At 45.1% G+C, this 18867-nt stretch overlaps 1 protein-coding gene across 1 annotated transcript in view; it reads left to right on the top strand.

Moving 5' to 3' along the window:
* Window positions 1–18867, top strand: part of LRIG2 (leucine rich repeats and immunoglobulin like domains 2) — a 412722-nt gene that overhangs the window by 136849 nt on the left and 257006 nt on the right. Inside the window, exon 7 of the mRNA XM_078644436.1 lies at window positions 13291–13434. Within this exon, the coding sequence (XP_078500562.1) occupies window positions 13291–13434 (144 nt within the window). The remainder of the gene's footprint in view (window positions 1–13290; window positions 13435–18867) is intronic.

The following is an 18867-nucleotide window of genomic DNA, read 5'->3' as shown; positions in this document are numbered from 1 at the left end:
CACAAAAGACAACTCAAAATGCCAATCCTTTTCCGCCAGGTTCCCACACCCGTTGTCACAGGGCAATGCGATATGGATGAACTGGTCAGGCAGATTTGCGTACGCTTTTCCGCCAACCCCACTGATTCCATTAGTGGCACGCAAACTAAAACAACAGTCACTCACAATGACCCTGGTTGCTCCCACATGGGCAAGACAGCCATGGTACACAACGCTCCTAGAACTATCAGTAGTCCCACACCAAAGACTACGCCTGTCGACACAATTGCTAACACAGAACCATGGTGAAATCAGGCACCCAGATCCCAATCAGATGAACCTAGCGATCTGGCTCCTGAGGTCTTAGAGTTAGGATACCTTAACTTGCCTCCAGACTGCATGAACATTATCAAGGAAGCAAGGCGCCCCACTACTAGAGCATGCTACACAGCTAAATGGAAAAGATTTGTAATCTATTGCAATAACAACCAAATCAATCCATTAGATGCCTCCATCCAAAACATAATCTGTTACTTGCTACATCTTCAAAGATGTAATCTAGCATACGCATCCATAAGGCTACACCTTGCTGCTATAGAAGCATATCTTCAAAACAGGCAACATGTGTCCCTGTTCAGAATACCACCTATCAAAGCTTTTATGGAAGGATTTAAAAGAATTATTCCTCCAAAGCATCCACCTTCGCCAGTCTGGAACTTAAACGTAGTACTAACCAGACTCATGGGGCCACCTTTCGAACCACTCCACTCATGTGAACTACAATTCTTAACATGGAAAGTGGCATTTTTAATTGCCATTACCTCCCTCAGACGAGTGAGTGAGCTACATGCACTAACCATTCAGGAACCCTTCGTGCAAATACACCAAAATAAAGTGGTGCTTCGTACTAACCCTAAATTCATGCCAAAAGTTATATCCATTTTCCACATTAATCAGTCCATAGAATTGCCAGTTTTCTTTCAAAACCCGCAGTCGGTAGCTGAAAGAGCCCTACACACACTAGATGTCAAAAGAACTCTGCTATATTACATGGACAGAACTAAATCATTCAGAAAGACAAAGCAACTTTTAGTTGCTTTTTCTCCACAACATAAGGGTAATCTCATTTCTAAGACGGAAATTGCCAGATGGATAGTTAAATGCATTCAAATATGCTATCAAAAGGCAAAGCGCACTTTAACAGTTCCCCCAAAAGCCCACTCAACGCGCAAAATGAGGGCATCCATGGCTTTCCTAGGAAATATTCCCTTATTAGACATATGTAGGGCAGCTACATGGTCTACCATACACACCTTCACTAAACACTACTGTGTTGACGTGCAAGCTAAGCAACAAGCTGCAGTAGGCCAGGCTGTCCTTAAAATTCTTTTTCAAACCACTGCAGCTGGTACAGGCGACCACCGCTAGAGGAGAAACTGCTATACAGTCTATGCTAAGATATGAATTCAGCAGCCCACATGCCTCGAACGGAAAATGCTACTTAGCAGTATGCATCTGTTCTTGGCATGTAGGGCTGCTGACATTCATGGGCCCTCAGGATTGAAGGGGAATTATTTCCCCAACTTAAAACACACCACAGGGCGTGTTTGCTCACGTCACCTCATGACCCCCGTCCCCTCCCTTCACCACTGTGTAAACCCGCCCTGTGGCCATTTTAAGTTGGGAAATTAAGTCCCCTTGAATCCTGAGGGTCCCTAGGGTCAAGCTAGCCCACTAGGTACCTCCAGTAAGCGCAACAGAGCTGCAGAGAGGAGTAAAAAAAGGGCGTGGCCTCTAAACACCTCTCAGCAACGCAGCTCCCTTGCGCGTACTGGAGGTACCTGGTGGGCTTTTTGACCCTCCGGGTCCCTCAGTATTGAAGGGAAATTGATTCCACAACTTATAACTCGTCAGGGGGAGCGTTTGCACAATGGTGAAGGAAGTCGGCGGGGCCCGAGATGACATGTCTGCAAACACTCCCTGTGCCAATGAGCACAGCAACAGAATTCTCGTCTCGTAACAGCTATAGGCTGTTGACAAAAGTCACATGGGCATTTGCCTGAAATAGTGTGCCAATCGGCTGGGACATAAACAGTTTTTAAGCCTTAGCGCTTATACTGTTATTGTCAGATTCTGCTGTTTCGTAAGGACAATCTCTAAGAACAAATATTGTGGTATAATATCAGCTACATTCTAAAATGTATGCCGTGATTACGCTGTGTAACATCACTTATCTATGTTCATGTCTTTCTTATATGTTTTACTTCCTGTATGTATTAAGCGGTCCGCATAGTACCCAGTGTGTAATCAAGACTATGTTGCAGTTGAAACGTGTTACTGGAATAAAACAACAGCCTGGAGTATTATCCCCCCAAGTGTGCGCTTTATTTTGGTTTGAGAGAGAATTAATGTCCGGTATGCTCTGCCGGCTTTAGTGCACCAACTACTAATGGTCGAGGGAGAATATGAATATATAAACATATATATATATTTATCTATCTCTCCAAGGAGTCTGGAGTCTGACATGTGTAGGCCACTCTTTTTGACGATCCCCAAGCAGAGTGAAAAGCTGGACCAATACATGGCTTGATCGCTTTCCCTGAACAGATTTTGTTTAACTTCAAACATAAGAATTGGCATAGTTTTGCCTTCACAAGGCCTCTTTATCTTTGACCTTTTCCATACTACTAGTGAGACAGAACGCATTACTGTAATCAATTTCTTGTTTGTATTTGCAGTGCTCTTTATACAGTGGACACAACGTACAAGGGTTATTCTTAAGCCATGTCTGCCTCGACTCCTGTAGTTTGTGCATGACCTTTCAGAAGCCATCGCTTGAAGGGATGTCTTTTCTTTGATTACCTTGCCTTAATTTAGGGGAGCCAAGGATTGATGGGATAGCCTTTTCAGATTTAAAGCCAAGCCATCTACCTTCCCAAAGGGAAACCCCACAATCTACAAATTACAGTCTTTCAGGTGGAACATTGTAAGTTCTATACATGGAGTCCGGAATACACAATTTGTTCTTGTCTGTTTGCGATTTCTTAGCATCTGGAGAGTCTGGTGTTCGCAACCTTATGATGGTTACCTGAACAAATGATTTGCCTCTTCCTTGAACTGTTACTTTTGCAGCGTGAATCTTTCTGGATTTACTATGCTGTGCATTATTCTGCGGTCTAGTGGTTGAGTTCGGAATCGTAGTCTTTTCTTTCTTTTTTTTTTTTTCCTTCGTAGCCCAGGTGGGCATCGACATCTCACCCTTTGGTTACTTCCTTTGACGTCGGCATGCTTCCTGCGGAAGCTCCCACCTTTGAGCGCCTTCTTCAGATTCTTTTTTCCGCCGTTGGGTCTGGATCGTCACCGAGAGGCTCCAGAGTTTTTGGGAGAAAAGAAGGCGACATTTTCACAGAAAAGATTAGAGAAGATACCGAAGAACAAGTTCACCAAGTGGGGACGACTAAGAAGGAGAAGAACTTCCAGATCTTCGATGTCCAGCGGAGAATTCGCACACAGGGGGCCCCCTGAGCGCAGGAATGGACAAAACACCCTTTATATTCTGCCGTAACTGCCACCACAAATAGGCGCAGAAGGACCAGCACCCGGTCTGCAACCTCTGCTTACCGGTCGACCACGAGAGCAAGGATTGCAACGCCTGCTCTGCCTTCACCCCAAAGACACTCAGAGTTAGAGAGAGACAGAGGAGAGCCAACTACAACATGCAAGGCAAAGGCCAACCTCCGTCGCTTAGGGACCTGGGCCTCTCCATTGACGAAGAGGACAACATCGCCGAGGAACCAGATGACTACACGGTCGTAGAGACCGATAAGAAGGCATCTAAAGAGGTAGGAGAGACGTCGAACTGAAAACCCAGACAGACTCTCGAAAGCCCGATCAGGACTCTCGAACAGCCCAGCGGATCCTTAGAAAAGGACTCCCAGGCGGCGAAAACCGGCGAAAAGCCAAGGTCGTCTAAGCGCGTCCCTGAAAAGAACCGGTCTACTTCAAAGGAGAAGGACCCAAAGGTCGCCTCGACGTAGACGACGAAGTCGAAGAGATCGGCCGAAACGCTCGACGCCGAGCATGACGCCGAGATGGAGAGAAAAAAAGAGAAGGCTCGAGGCCCAAATGGAGAACATCCTGCAAAGGAAGAAAGTGTTCGATGAGAAAATGAAAAGGTTAACTATCCTGTCGAAGGCGCCAACGACAATCGTTGAAATAGAAGAGGAAGAGGATTTTGACGCAGAAGGGCTGCCGAAAACTCCCGAGCTCCAGGAACACCTCGATGAAGAGGGCCTATACTACGAGGAAGAAGGAGACGACTTTCGGCTCGGCATCCTTGATGACACAAGACCTGGAATGGCAGGAAATCGACTCTGAAAATCCGGAAGAGCCCGTGGAGACTTATCCTTCGAGGCCTTCGCCACCGGATGACATTGAGGCCTATAACATGGTCATCAAGAATGCAGCGCCGGCCTATGAAGTCAAATTGGAGGAGAAAAAGCCAAAGGCATGTTTCCTTTTGGAGACAGTGCTCCCCACTCAAACAAAGAGTCAGTTCCTCCCCATGCTCCAGTGTTATGGACCAAGGGAGGGAGGCGTTCAATGACCCGGCAACCTGCAGGTCTGTTACACCTAGGACTGAGTAAAAATCCAAACACTCTTCTCAGGATCCTCCCTACATCAAAGGATCCGTCACAGCAGACTCTATTATTGCGGCAACAGCCAGAAAGAGAGCAAACGTCCCAACAACATCAGGCCCACCACCAGACAAGCAAAGTAGGAGAATGGACCTGACTGGGATAAAAATAGAGAGAAATGCAGCAGTACACTGGCGCATGGCAAACTCAAATGCCCTACTGAACAGACACTAGTACCAGCATTGGGACGAGATGGGGCAACTGCTCAAGCACCTCCCAGAGGAATAACAGCAAAGGGCATCACACCTGGTGGAAGAGGGGAAAAATATAGCAAATGCTTGCCTGAAAACAGCCTTGGATAGGGCTAACACATCCAGCAGACTTAGGATGATAGGAATCACAAAAAGAAGGGAGGCCTGGCTTAGGATCTCAGGCTTCAAGCCAGAAGTGCAAAACAACATTCTAAGCACTCCCTTCAATGGAGAGACACTGTTCGGGGTAACGGTGGATGAGAAACTGACCCAGCTCAAGAAAGAAAATGAAACGGCAAGGTCCATGGGAGACTTACAATTCAGAGGGATGACGAGCGGTACGCCGACACGGAGACCAAACGGAAGGGGAGGAAACCAGCCGGAAACGTCACACCAGACATTCCAGCAAGCGCACCAGGGCGACAAGCAATCCCAGCAGGGCCAGCAAAAGCAAACCTGGCAGTTCCAGCCTCGGGGCCAGTCCTTTCGCAGGAGGGCGAATGGACGAGGGCGGACAAGAAGAGGTGGCCAACAGCCCTCCTCTAAGTGACTCCGTCACGCTAAGCGTGCCCACCCACACGACCCCTCCGAGGGTGGAGCACAACAAGACCAACAAGGGGGAGTTACACGGACCAAACATCGACGAACATCTAACACCGGTAGGAGGCAGACTAAGACACTTCTTCCAGGTGTGGAAGAAGATAACTACAGACAAATGGATACTCAACATCATACAGTTCGGATACTGCATAGAGCTGGAAAAGAAACCACCAAGCAGAAAACCGAAAAGGAAGGCGCATTCAGGAAAAGAACTAGCGCTACTCCTAGAGGAATCACAAGAACTCCTCCGGAAGGAGGCCATCGAACCAGTTCCATTCAGAAAAAGGAACAAGGTAGTGTACTCAAACTATTTCCTAGTTCCAAAAGTGTACGAAACGCTAAGACCCATCCTGGACCTAAGTGTCCTAAACAAATACATGAAGACACAAGTTCAAAATGACATCCCTCCAAGAGGTCATTCCTCAGATGAGGGACAGAGACTTCATGTCCACCATAAACCTCAAAGATGCCTACCTGCACATCCCCATGAACAGGCAGCACAATCATCTTCTAAGATTTACTATCAACAAAGAACACTACCAGTTCACAGCCCTAGCCTTCGGACTAAAGTCCGGACCAAGGGTGTTCACCAAATGCCTCGCAGCCGTGACCGCGTACCTGCGCAGAGAAGGGATTCACGTATACCCTTACCTCGACGACTGGCTAATAAAAGCAAGTTCACACGGGACATGCAAGGAACACGCACAGCGGGTCACAGAACCCCTGACAGACCTAGGATTCTCCATACACTTAGGAAAATCCTCAATGGAACCAGAGCAAGTGAAGATCTTCCTAGGAGCACAGATCAACATCATACAGAGAAAGGTGTTCCCCAGCGACAAGAGAACACTGGCCCTGCTGAAGGAGACACGCCACTACCAGAAGGGGCGAGCTCTGACAGTGAGGACAGCGAGCAAGATAATGGGGATGATGGCGTCCTGCATACACTGGTCCCAGTATACGGCTCCACATGAGACCATTCCAGGAATGACTGCAACAGCAATGGTCACAGGCTACAGGAAGTTGGTAAGATCTAGTGGTTGTAACACACGCAGTGCAGGAGGAGATTACTCGGTGGAACAGGGAGAACATAACTAGGGGGAAGCCCTTAACACCACCAAGCCCAACGGTGACCGTCACCATAGACTCATCCCAGATGGGATGGGGAGCACACGTGAACAAACTCCAAGTGAGGGGTCTGTGGACTCCAGCGGATGCAGTCAGACACATCAACTACCTGGAACTGAAGACCGTGTTCCTTGCCCTGAAGGCATTCCAGAAAAAACTGTACAACCAGAGAGTGTTGATACAAACAGACAAAACGACAACGATGTTCTACATCAACTAACCGGGAGGAACACAATCTGTTGCACTGTCAAACCTAGCGCAGGAAATATGGAGATGGGCCATCCCACTCAAAATAGACACGCTAGACATACACCTACCATGGAAGTACAATGTGGAAGCAGACTGGCTCAGCAGACCGATTTCAGCATCCCACGAGTGGGAGCTCAATGCACAGGAAACGCAGAGGCTATTCAGGAGGTGCGGAACGCCGACAACACACCTATTTGCAACACACCAGAATGCAAAATGCTGACACTTCACATCCAGGCAAAAAGAGGAGCGATCCTAGGGGAATGCCCTATGGATAAGCTGGTCGAAAACATTTGCCTACGCTTTTCCCCCGATTCCACTGATACACAGAGTACTCAACAAGTGCAAAACCAGCAACATGACACTGATCCTGGTTGCACCCCAGTGGGCCAGGCAGACCTAGTACTCGCAGATAATGGAAATGGCACAGGGTGCACCCCACAAGTTCGGGAAAAGGAAAAACTTACTCTCTGTGCAAAACGGAGAAGTACTACACCCAGAGCCAGAGAGCCTCAGCCTAGCAGGATGGCTCCTGAAGATATAGAATTTGCACACCTAAAGTTACCGGAGAGCACCCTGTGGGTGCTATGAGAGGCAAGGAGACCTAGCACACGAAGGTGCTATGTGGCAAAATGGAAGAGGTTCACACAATGGTGCCGCAAGAAGAAGCTACACAAGAAGATGACAAGGGAATCAACGGTGCTAAGATATCTCACGCACCTGCTAAAAGCAAAACTAAGTTCATCCTTGCTAAGAGTACACCTAGCAGCGATAGTAGCCTACACAAGAGGAGAAACAGAGAAGAATTTCTTTACATCACAGATAGTAAAGAGGTTCTTGGAAGGGGCAAAGAGGATCGCACCACCAAAGAGGATGCGCCACCGGCATGGAACCTTAATTTAGTCCTAACAGAGCTCATAAAAGCGCCCTTTGAAACCATTCATAAGGCCTCCTTACAAATGCTGACAATGAAAACATCCTTTCTTGTGGCAATCACCTCGCTGCGCAGGGTAAGCGAATTACAGGCACTAACGCTACAAGAACCCTACATCCAAATACACAATGACAGGGTGATAATGAGAACTGACCCCCACTTTATGCCAAAGGTGGTGTCAAGGTTCCACATTAACCAGACAGTACAAAAACCAAGCTTCTTTCAGAAACCGGCCACAAGCGCAGAGAGGGCACTGCACACTCTGGGCGCTAGAAGAGCGGTAATGTACTACATAGAAAGAACTAAAGAGCACAGGAAAACAAAGCAGTTCTTTGTGTCCTTCGCAAGCAGTTTCCTGGGTAGACCAGTAACAAAGGGAACCATTGCACGATGGATCGCACAAACTATACAATTCTGCCACAGACAGGCAGGCCAAGAACTAGCAGAAGGGGCACGAGCCCACTCTACCAGGAAAAAAGGAGCATCAATAGCCTTCCTGGCTAACACACCCATTCAAGACATATGCCTGGCGGCAACATGGGCTTCAGTGCACACGTTCACTAAGCACTACTGTGTGGATATACAAATGAACAAGGAAGCGCAAGAAGGACAGAAGGTGCTTCAACATATATTCAACAACCAACGCTCATCTTCCACCCAGCCGCCACAAACATAACATACAGCTACAAAATCTATGCACTGCATAGTGAATCCAGAAAGAATCACGCTGTAATAGGAATAGTTTCTTACCTGTTGGTGTAGTATTGCAGCTTGAATATCTTTCTGGATTCACTAGCGAACCCACCCACCTCCGCCAGAAAGATGAGGCAGGAGAACAAGGTGGAAATACAAGGTCAATATGGAAGGAGACACCTTAAAGTACAAAGCGGACAAATCACTTACTGAATAAAAGAATAGAGAACATGGCCAGAGGATTCAAAACAGAAAACAAAAACAAGAAAAAAGAATCCTAAGATGACGCCCAAAGGTGGGAGCTTCCACAGGAAGCATGCCGACGTCCCAGGAAGTACACCAAAAGGTGGGACGTCGATGCCCACCTGGGTTACGAAAAAAAATAAAAAGAAAGAAAAGACTACGATTCCGGACCCAACCACTAGACCGCGGAATAATGCACAGCATAGTGAATCCAGAAAGATCTTCAAGCTGCAAAACTACACCGACCGGTAAGAAACTATTCTTTACGCATGAATAGAGTGGCTGAAGTCTGCTTTCCTCCTAATCATTAGCTTTTTTATTTCCCAATGAAACGCACCGCATAAGATTTCTCATCCCCACCTTTTACATAGAATAATCTTGCACATTAATTTTTCCCATCAAATTCTCACTTCTGTTTGTTCATCTTTATTTTGAACTTTGCAATACATTCTGTTTGCATAATTGATTGATTGATGGATTCATGTCACAGTGCAAGTGCATCAAACAGATTCTAGTAGGAATGATGAGTGGCCTCAATTAGAAAAGCTCCAACCTTTCCATTAAAATGTGTATTTTGTTTGAATTTTTTGTGAGTTAAATAAAATATTTCATCATTTGTGGAGTTTGATTAATGCTTGTATCTGTACTTTTTGTGCATTGTTTTGCGGTTCAAAGCATTTAAAAAGCTTATCATGGGGTCCCCGGCTTCCAGTAAAGACTCCTTGGGGGGTCCCTGGATTCCATTACCAATTCACCGTAGGCCTCCGAGATTCAGTAATGATTAAGTGGGGGTCCACAGAAATCAAACCGTTAAGAACCAATGCTTTGGGGTGTCGGTCAGTATTTGTTCCATACTACAAGACTAGTGAGAATAACCCTTAGTGAGAAAACTTTTTCCAGGAATATACAGCAAGAATAAAATATGGTCTAACATGCTTTCCAGATTTATTGGTGTTTATATAGACCTGCAAAAGGCCCACACTGACAGACATATCAAACCCACCAGCCTGCACTTTGACATTTCACAATTAACCTCTAGTTGGTTCAGACAGTTGAGCTACTTGCAGTTTTCCTGCAGTACTTTGAACAAACATTGAAGTGAGATTGTACCTTAGGGCACTGGGAGGGTATTAACCGCTTCCGTGCAGCGCCGATTCCCCCCCTGTGCTGGACGTTCCAGAACAGGGTGCGGTCGTGACGGAACCGTTCCGTCATCAGCACAGCTCAACCGTGACTGATGACGGAATGGTTCCGTCACAAGCATCGAAGGGGTTAAAAAAAGTTAAATGGTCAGCGAAGTAACAATGGGGATCTAAAACGAAAGAATGGAAGTCATGATCTTATCATTAGTAGGCCTATCATATATGTGTTCTGTTGGCATTTCACTAATCCTTTGAGTTACTTGTGTCCATGTGGAATCTATATGGTGTTCACTTAAGCAGGACCACTCGTCTACTTGAGCTTGTTTTACATTCTGTTCTCGTTTTTAACCATGTATTGTATTGTATTGTAATTGCATTTATATAGCGCTTACTACCCCTGACGAGGCGTCGAAGCGCTTTTTCGACGGGTAGCAAGCTACTGCAGGACCCACAGAGGATTAGTGTTGAATTAGTATAGTATTAGTATAGTGAAACATGCAAGAACATTTTAAGTGGTGGATAGGTTAGTCAGTTATTTGGATTTGGAATGATAGCAGAAGGATAGAGTAGGACAAAGGTTTGTATTTATTTATCGCTCGCTTGTTGAAGCATGCTATTCAGGGAGCCTATAAAGGATTAGTGGTGAATTAATATGGTGAAATATGAGGTAATTTCAGTGGTGGATATTAGTCTGTTACTTGGAGTGAGAAGGATAGCGCATGGATAAAAGGGCAAGAAAGATTTGCATTCATATAGCACTTGTTACCCCTGATGGGTGTTGAACCGCTTTTCTGGCGAGTAGCACGCCACTCCGGAACCCATAAAGGATTAGTGTTGAAAATTAGTATAGTATAAATATGAAGTAATTTGAGTAGTAGATATGTTATTCAGTTATTTGGGCAGTATATTAGTATAGTTGAATATGGAATTTGAGAAGTGAAACATGTTAGTCTGTTAATTTTGATTGAAAAAGGATAGTGGAGGGATGAAAGAGTGAAGGATTCTTCTTTTTTTAAGTCTTTGCAGTAGGAAGAGGCTTTTGGATGAGTAAAAAGGAGTTTTGGAGGGAAGGAGTCAGAGGGGAGAGTTTAGAAATGTTTGTTTTAGGGGATCGGTGTAGTAAAATAGGTGTCGGATGATGCAAGGAGGGGTAGAGCAGGAGAGAGTCTAGAAAAGGTTATTTTGGCGATCATAGTAGTGATATGGGGTTTGGGATAAATGAGAGAGTGGATGTAGAGGATATATTGATAGATCTATAGGATGAGAGCTAGGGTAGTGCATTAGAAGGAGTAGTAGAAAGAAGTTTGAGATGAGTCAGAAAGGTTGGGCTAGAAGATATATTGAGCGAAGTATAGGCTGAGAAATAGGCTAGTACAATGGAAATGCTAAATTAGAAGAAAATGATAAATATATAGATCCATAAGTGCATTGAAAGTATATAGATACATAAAAGAAGTAAGTATATTTAGATTAAATATATTGATAGAGGCACAGGATGAGAAATAGGGTATTGCATTGGATATGCTTTTTCAGGAGAAAAGTAACAGACACACAGATCCAAGTACATGGAAGGTACATAGATGCACAATGGATGAGAGGCGGTTAGAAGAGAGGTGCTGTATTGCTGTATCTGTGTTAGGTGTGGTGGAAGAGTGAAAGCTTGGCATTGGAGTTTGTTCCTTTGTGTGCTTTTAAAGGTGGGTATATGTATGTATTTTGTGATGGTAAGTATTATGAGGTGTTGCGCTCTGAAGATCTTGTTGTGCCGTGTGTGAGATATGTTTTGCTTTTGAGGTGTGGTGAAAAGGGGTGCTGGTGTATATGTTTCATGCACCTGATTTGGTTGTGTAGTATTGTTTGTGAGAGGAGGTTGTGACGTAGAGTGGGTGGTGATGTGTTTATGTGTAAAGTGTATGTTGTGTGTAGGAGGGAATGAAGTAGAGGTGAGTGTTTATCTTAGACTGGTTTGTTTCAAGAGTTACAAAGTGTTGTGGTGTGCAGTGTGTGTGTTGTGTGTTAGTGTTATTATGGTAGAAGGGAGAGGAGGGTGTTTGTTGGACAACTGATGGAAGGATCATTATATATTTGTTAGTGATAAAAGGTGGACTGTTAGGTGTAATTACAGCAGGGAGAGTGTGTCTGAGTGGGATGTAGTTATTTATGGTGTTGATTGGCGTTGTGTTAGTAATAAGTGTATTGGTTAGTGGTATAGGATAGAGTTGTGTACTGTTTGTGGGTGATGGTGGATATGTGTGGTAGTTGGGATAGTAGGGTGTGTAGATGTGGTTTGGTTGGGTTGGTGGTGCATGCTGGTACATTAATCTGTGCATAGTGTTGTGCATGGTGTATATTTGGTGTGAGTGTGTTGCTCTGTTTGTGGATGGTGTGGGCTGGGTATTGTTGAATGAGAAAAAGGGCAGCATTTCTGGCCCTAGTCCCGACCAGTCTCGAACAGGCCCAAACAGGCAACTACCCTTGTCCTCTCCGCCCTTAACAGGCCCAAACAGGCAACTACCCTTGTCCTCTCCGCCCTTAACAGGCCCAAACAGGCAACTACCCATGTCCTCTCCGCCCTTAGCCTCGACGCCCGGGCTGAGACGCCCTAAGCCTGGCCTTTTTTGTAGCCCTAGTAATCAGGTGACCCCTTCAGCCAAAGGGAACCCTAGCCCTAACAGTATCCAATCACAACACTAGCCCTAACATCTAGAACCAATAGGAGACCAGGACCTTACTGCCAATCTTAGCCCTAGTTCAAGCACCCAATCAGTTCAAAAACCCTGATCTCTACGTCCAATAAAGGCCTTAGCCCTACCACTAGTCCCAACCCAAGTCCAAGCAGCCAATGGTACAGGTAGCCCTAGCAGATGTGTTTAACTGTGTGACCACTGAGTACCTTCCACTTCCTGATCTTTCAGTTAGAACACAGTGTATGTAACGCAAAATAATACTGACTGTATTTTGTGTAAATTTTGGAAGTAATGACTGTATTGTCTAAATTATTGCAACACAGATGGTGCGGTACCTTGCAAGCCCAATCTGAAGTTTTAGCCAGATCTACAAGTTTAAGGGGACATGAATGTGTGTAATGCTTCACTTTTATATTTTGAATTTAATCTTAATTTCTGTTCCATTTGTATCTATTGAGCATAGATGTGGTTAAATTGCATCACTTCCCATTGAAATATTAAGGTGCTGAAGCACTACAACATTATACTAAGAGTAAAAGGCATTTTGCAGCTGTTTCAGCAACTGTAGACCTGCCGTGTGAGAAAAGTAATCCTTAACTGTTATTTGAAAATGGAGATTCTCCATTATTTGGTGTTGCAACTGTTAGAGTGGGTGACATAGATAATAGCGCCTACGGTCAATGAGTAGTGGATGTTCAAATCTTTCATGTACTATGGAACATCTTTTTGATGCTTTACATTCTGCAGGGAGCTGGAGTACAATAACCTGACCGAACTTAACAAGGGATGGCTATACGGCTTACGATCATTACAGCATCTCTACATCAGCCAGAATGCTGTCCAGAGGATCATCCCAGATGCCTTGGAGTTTTGTCAGCGATTGCTCGAACTGTAAGTTTTCAACTACACCGTGCTCTGCTTTATATTTTCAGTTTGAGAGAAAGAGATATGATCTAAACAGTGTTTGTATTCATGCAAACTTGCAAATGCTCTGGAGAGCTTGTATCTGCCCTCTGATAGGCACCTCAAAGATTTGAAGGTGAATTGTTTTTGTTACTAGACCAATGCTCCTAGGATGCCGATTACTATTGAGCTATGGATATTAATTTTAATGAAGGGTGTAATATTCTCATGGGATTCTCTTTATTAAATGGACTCAGGGTGTATACTCTTTGTAGGACGCTGGATATATATATATATATATATATATCACCAAAACGAAGACCAACGTGCAGAGAGTTCAGGCACAACCCTTATTGGTTTACAGAGGCAAAAATGATAAAACTAAATGCTGTCTTTTGTGGTAGTGTGGGTGAGCAGTTTACACTTATCGGAGGGTAGTGCTAAGCATTTGTTGTGCTCACAGAGGCAATAAATGACACACCCGATAAAAATCTGAGACCAATTTAGACCAGCATTTGCAATGCAATAGGTCTCGGAGTTACGCGAGTTTAAGCTATTGGCACTTTAATGACACTGCTTTTTATTTATGTTTTTAAAACAAACAAAAATAAAAGGCATTGTTATTTGCAATGATAGCTCAAACTTGCGTAAATGCGAGACCTTATTGCATTGCAAATGCTTGTTTTTTAATTGATGCAGTTCTGTTAAATTAATTCTGGAAATAACTTGAGAAAAATGTTTACATTTTATTGATCTTCGGAAAGTGTTTAAAGTTTGCTATAATGAATCGATTGTCTGATATGGTTTCAAGTGCATAGTCTGTACGGCGACTTTGTGGGCAACTACACACTAAACAAAAAAAAGTGGGGGGTTTTTGTACTTGGTTACAAAATACTCGTCGTCCTCGGGGTCTGTATGTCGCCATGCTCCAGTGGCGAACAGACAAACCTCAGCGTCCCTGCCGACGGAACATGAGTAGTGCAATGGCGCCTGCGGGGGGCAGTGTTTGATTTACAAGGTAAATGGTATGGCGGTAGTACAGCACAAGGGAGGCTTTAGGGACATTGTTTTTACCTGAAAGGAGTCTGAGGAGGAATGTGGACACCTTTAAGGAATCGGCCTTGAACCACCAAGTAACAGACCATATATCTGCAGGAGAGGGGTTCTAAAGCCTTTGTTGGGAGCCTGCGTGCGTTCACTGCCAGAATGCAATCCATTCTGCGCACTTCGTAGATCACTATTTTAAAGGTTTCTGCTGACTTGTCGACCTTTAATCTTAATGTACTTAACAATTTCAATTCCATTTAATTCATATTGTAACTTGGATTTGGATAGAGAAGTCTAATAATGTATTTTGGCCCGAGTTACTATTTTTTGTTTCAATACTAAATTTTACTGTGCGTGTTTCTTTAGCCACATGTTCAAATTCCTAAATCCATCTACGGTAATGGGTCATAACAAAATTCGAATTGTGAACTTGCATTTCATCAAGGCGTATGTTTCATCGGGATTATTAAAATTATCGGTGAGTTTGCAAGTACGGAGAGACCCTCAGCACTGAGTTTGTTTCCTATTGATTTATTTCATCTTACAATTTGTATTGTGAATCTAGCGCACACAAATATTTCATTTGCGGGTAATAAACAAGAGTAAAAAAAAAAGTGTGGTGCGTGTGCACTGCAAGGAATGCAAGGTATGCAGCGGTCACCCGGCCGTGCTGCTGCTCGCTCCCGAGCTCCCTAGGCCAGGGGAGAGAGAAGGCGGAACTTGCACATGCCTTTAGCCAATTGCGTGCTGTCTTTCTTAGAGCGATGCATGCAAAGGCCAATAGCATGTGAGCAACAAAAAAAAGCACACGCACGAGTGTGTGCTCCGAATTTAGTGTTTACTAGAAGCCTCTCCGGGCTGCGCTTGTGCGCTGGCTCAGGCGAGACCTAAAATAACTAGTATTTTTATATACATTTTGATACCAAGTTTTTTTATATTACAGACTTCCACATGTAAATAAAATATTCACTTAAATGCTTCTTTGTGCTTAATGCTATCCTATGAGAGAAAGACATACAGTTTGCAGTAGGCTTCTGGTGGTCCCCTTCAGGACGTGCGCTTCAAGGGCTAAGTGATTGTAGTGCTGGAAAGCTTTTTTTTTTAACTGAGACCGCTTTGCTGATTGTTTTAACTGCTCACTCACCCGCATTTTTGTACTGCAATACCACTTCCCAGTCCACCGCGAGGCTAGCTCGTTTGAGTGGAGGGGGGCAGGTACTATTTCCGGTATAGAGGGAGGTTAGCGCTCTAGTGGCTACCCCCTCTATAAAACCGGATGTCAACCACGACGCGAGCTGACGCGTGCTGCAAGGGCTAAGTGATTGTAGTGCTGGAAAGCGTGTTTTTTACTGAGACCGCTTTGCTGATTGTTTTAACTGTGCTCACTCACCCGCTTTTCTGTACTGCAATACCACTCCCGGTCCACCGCGAGACTAGCTCGTTTGAGTGGAGGGAGGTGGGTACTATTTCCGGTATAGAGGGAGGTTAGAGCTCTAACGGCTACCCCTCTATAAAACCGGATGCCAACCACGACACGCACAGCGGGTGCGCTGAGGGCAAGCCTGTCTGCACCCGGGAGTCACCAGGAGCCAGAAACACTTTTTTTTGTCCTCCAGATAACGGTCCTCTTCGGAGACGAACATACTCTATCAAAGAAATGGTAAAGATGAGATCTACCCCCTGCCTTGCTGGTAGGTTGGACTCCTGGCCCTCGTGTGAGGGTCCTTTTCCATGCCGGACTTGCCATTTTCAAGACACTATTGGTGAAAAGACATTTACTATGCCACGGCCAACATACCACCTCGTGCCCCCATAGCTAATATGGGTAATCCCCCTATTAATCTGCAGCAGGGGTGGAGAAGTCTATTGTGCAATGTGAGATCTCTCCCCAAGCATTCTGCCGAGGTTTTGGATATATTTTCCTCGACGCAGCCTGACCTTGGGTTTTTAACCGAAACCTGGTTGAAGTCCCATTCGGTTCCTTCTATTGCCCTCGCTCTACCCGAGGGATACAGACTTGTTCGTATGGACAGACAGAATAAAATGGGAGGTGGAATTGCCATTGCGCATAGAGACAGCCTTAAGATCACCGCACTGGAACAACACAGCGACCCGACTATGGAAGTGATGGTTTTTCGTGTAGACTTCTCCTCCCACATGAGCTGGAAGGGTGCCCTGGTATATCGGCCTCCTGGCCCGCTTGATGGATTCCCTCTTCATCGCACCAAACTAATCGCTCCACATGTAATCGCTAGCAGCAGTTTTTTTCTGCTGGGCGAGTTCAATATACACAGTGAGTGAGGCTCCAATGCGGACACAGGGTCAGTTGTGACGGAGTTAGCTACTCTAGGGTTGACCAAGCATAATAAGGGCCCCACACACACAGCTGGTCATACCCTGGACATTGTTTTTTCCAACTACTCCAATGATTCTTGTAAATCCTCCCAGTTATTGCCTTGGTCTGATCATGCATCAATTGAATTTTGCATTCAGACACATAGGAAGAGAACCTACACTACTCTTGATACCCCTTCTTTGTTTTCAGACAGTGGAAGAAAATTACCCCAGAGGGCTTTAAAACCTCTTTTGTAGAGCCACGGATATTAGAATCTGATAACATCGAAGAGGCACTGGCCAAGTACAATTTGACAGTCGCTAGTGATGTGGACCAGTTAGCCCCTTTGAAACCCCTCCCTAGGATGCCTAAACTTCCTCAGAATGCCTGCTAATCCCCTCAACTTCGCGTCCAGAAACTAATCTGTAGGAAGCAGGATAAACAGTGGCGTCTTACTCATGAGGAGGAGGATAAGGATCGGTTTTATACAGCGTGGCTGATTACCATAGGGAAATCAGGGCAGCGCGTAAAGCTTACATAGCTCTACAATTAGATCAGGCCAAAAATGATCCCACGGTGCTATACTGCATATTACTGTCCTTAATAACCCCAAAGAGTGTTAGAATCCAATGGCCCCTACACAAAAACTGTGCGATGACATTGAGATTATTTATGATAAAATAGTCCAATTAAGAGAGTGCCCCTCCACTACTATGATTTCCGAAGTACCCGGGCAGGCAGTTACTCAACTGTTCAGGATCACCTTTGGATCACATACCTGCAAAAATTACCACCTCTCTTGCCTGCCACCTGTCCCCCTCCAATGCACACCTCCTCAAGAACACCAAGACCCCGCTAATAGGACAGAGATTGGAGAACTCTATCTCACTCCTTCCTTTCCTGGCTAAGCTATTGGAGAAACATATAAACACACATCTTTCTAACCATGTTGAACGGACGGGTAGCCTGGATCCATCTCAATCAGGCTTTCGCCCTAAATACAGCACAGAATCAGCCTTACTAGCAGTCGCCGATGACATCAGGATGACCCTATATAGAGGCCATTCCACGATTCTGCTGGTGTTGGATCTATCCGCCGCGTTCGACACGGTCTCCCATAAGATTTTGCTCAGGAGACTGGAGGAGATCGGACTTAGAGACTTGGCCCTTAAGCGGCTGACGAGCTTTCTATCTTCTCGTTCACAGGAGGTCAACCTTGGTCCCTATCGTTCTGCTGCAACAGAGTTATCCAAGGGAGTACCATAGGGCTCTTGTTTGAGCCCGACTTTAACATCTGTGTGGCTCCCTTGGCCAATCTGTTAAGGAGTAGTGGGTTTATCCCCGTCTCCTACGCTGACGATACCAAGCTTTCCATTTGCAAAGTTCACTCCTTCAGTGCAGGCCGCCTTCTCCTTGGGAATGAGAAGTATCTCACAGTGAATGAGGAGTAACTTCCTTGAGTGCAATGTGGGAAAGACGGAAATTATACTTCCGTAGCAGGGGATCTCTGTGTATAGTCATAATCTAGTGAATAGTCCCGCCCATGTGCGGGGACCCCGGAGCAATCAAAAATAATATCTTAAGCTGTCTTCTTTGCAATAGTGCATAGACACTTAAGAGAGAATTAAAGACAGATAATGCAGCCTATACATGCAAGGCTACACTGTCCAGTACTTCAACTAGAAATGCAAAGGATATTCCACCAATATCACATTTAAACCTGTCTGCCAGGTTTCACCATGGAAAACACTCCCCCCCCCCCCCCCCCCCCTTCACCAAATCCTTGGAATGATAGAGAGGAAGGACAGGACAGACAAGCCCCCATAGGTGGCCATTATGTGGCTTAAAAAGGGATACCGTGCCTTTAAGGAAACTTTCCAGAACTCTCCTGGTATCCCAGAATGCACAGCAACTCCCTCCGCTTTCAGTTCTTTTTTCTACAAATTGTGCACTTTTAAAGTGTTGGAGTGTATTCACTCGATGTGTTTTGCCTCTTATCTTTGCTGGAGTTTCTCTGGTGTTTTGGGCTCTTCTATCAA

This window comes from Lissotriton helveticus, chromosome 5_1, assembly GCF_964261635.1.
Source record: "Lissotriton helveticus chromosome 5_1, aLisHel1.1, whole genome shotgun sequence".
NCBI classification, from domain to species: Eukaryota; Metazoa; Chordata; class Amphibia; order Caudata; family Salamandridae; genus Lissotriton; species Lissotriton helveticus.
This window is presented reverse-complemented; position numbering and strand designations above follow the sequence as displayed.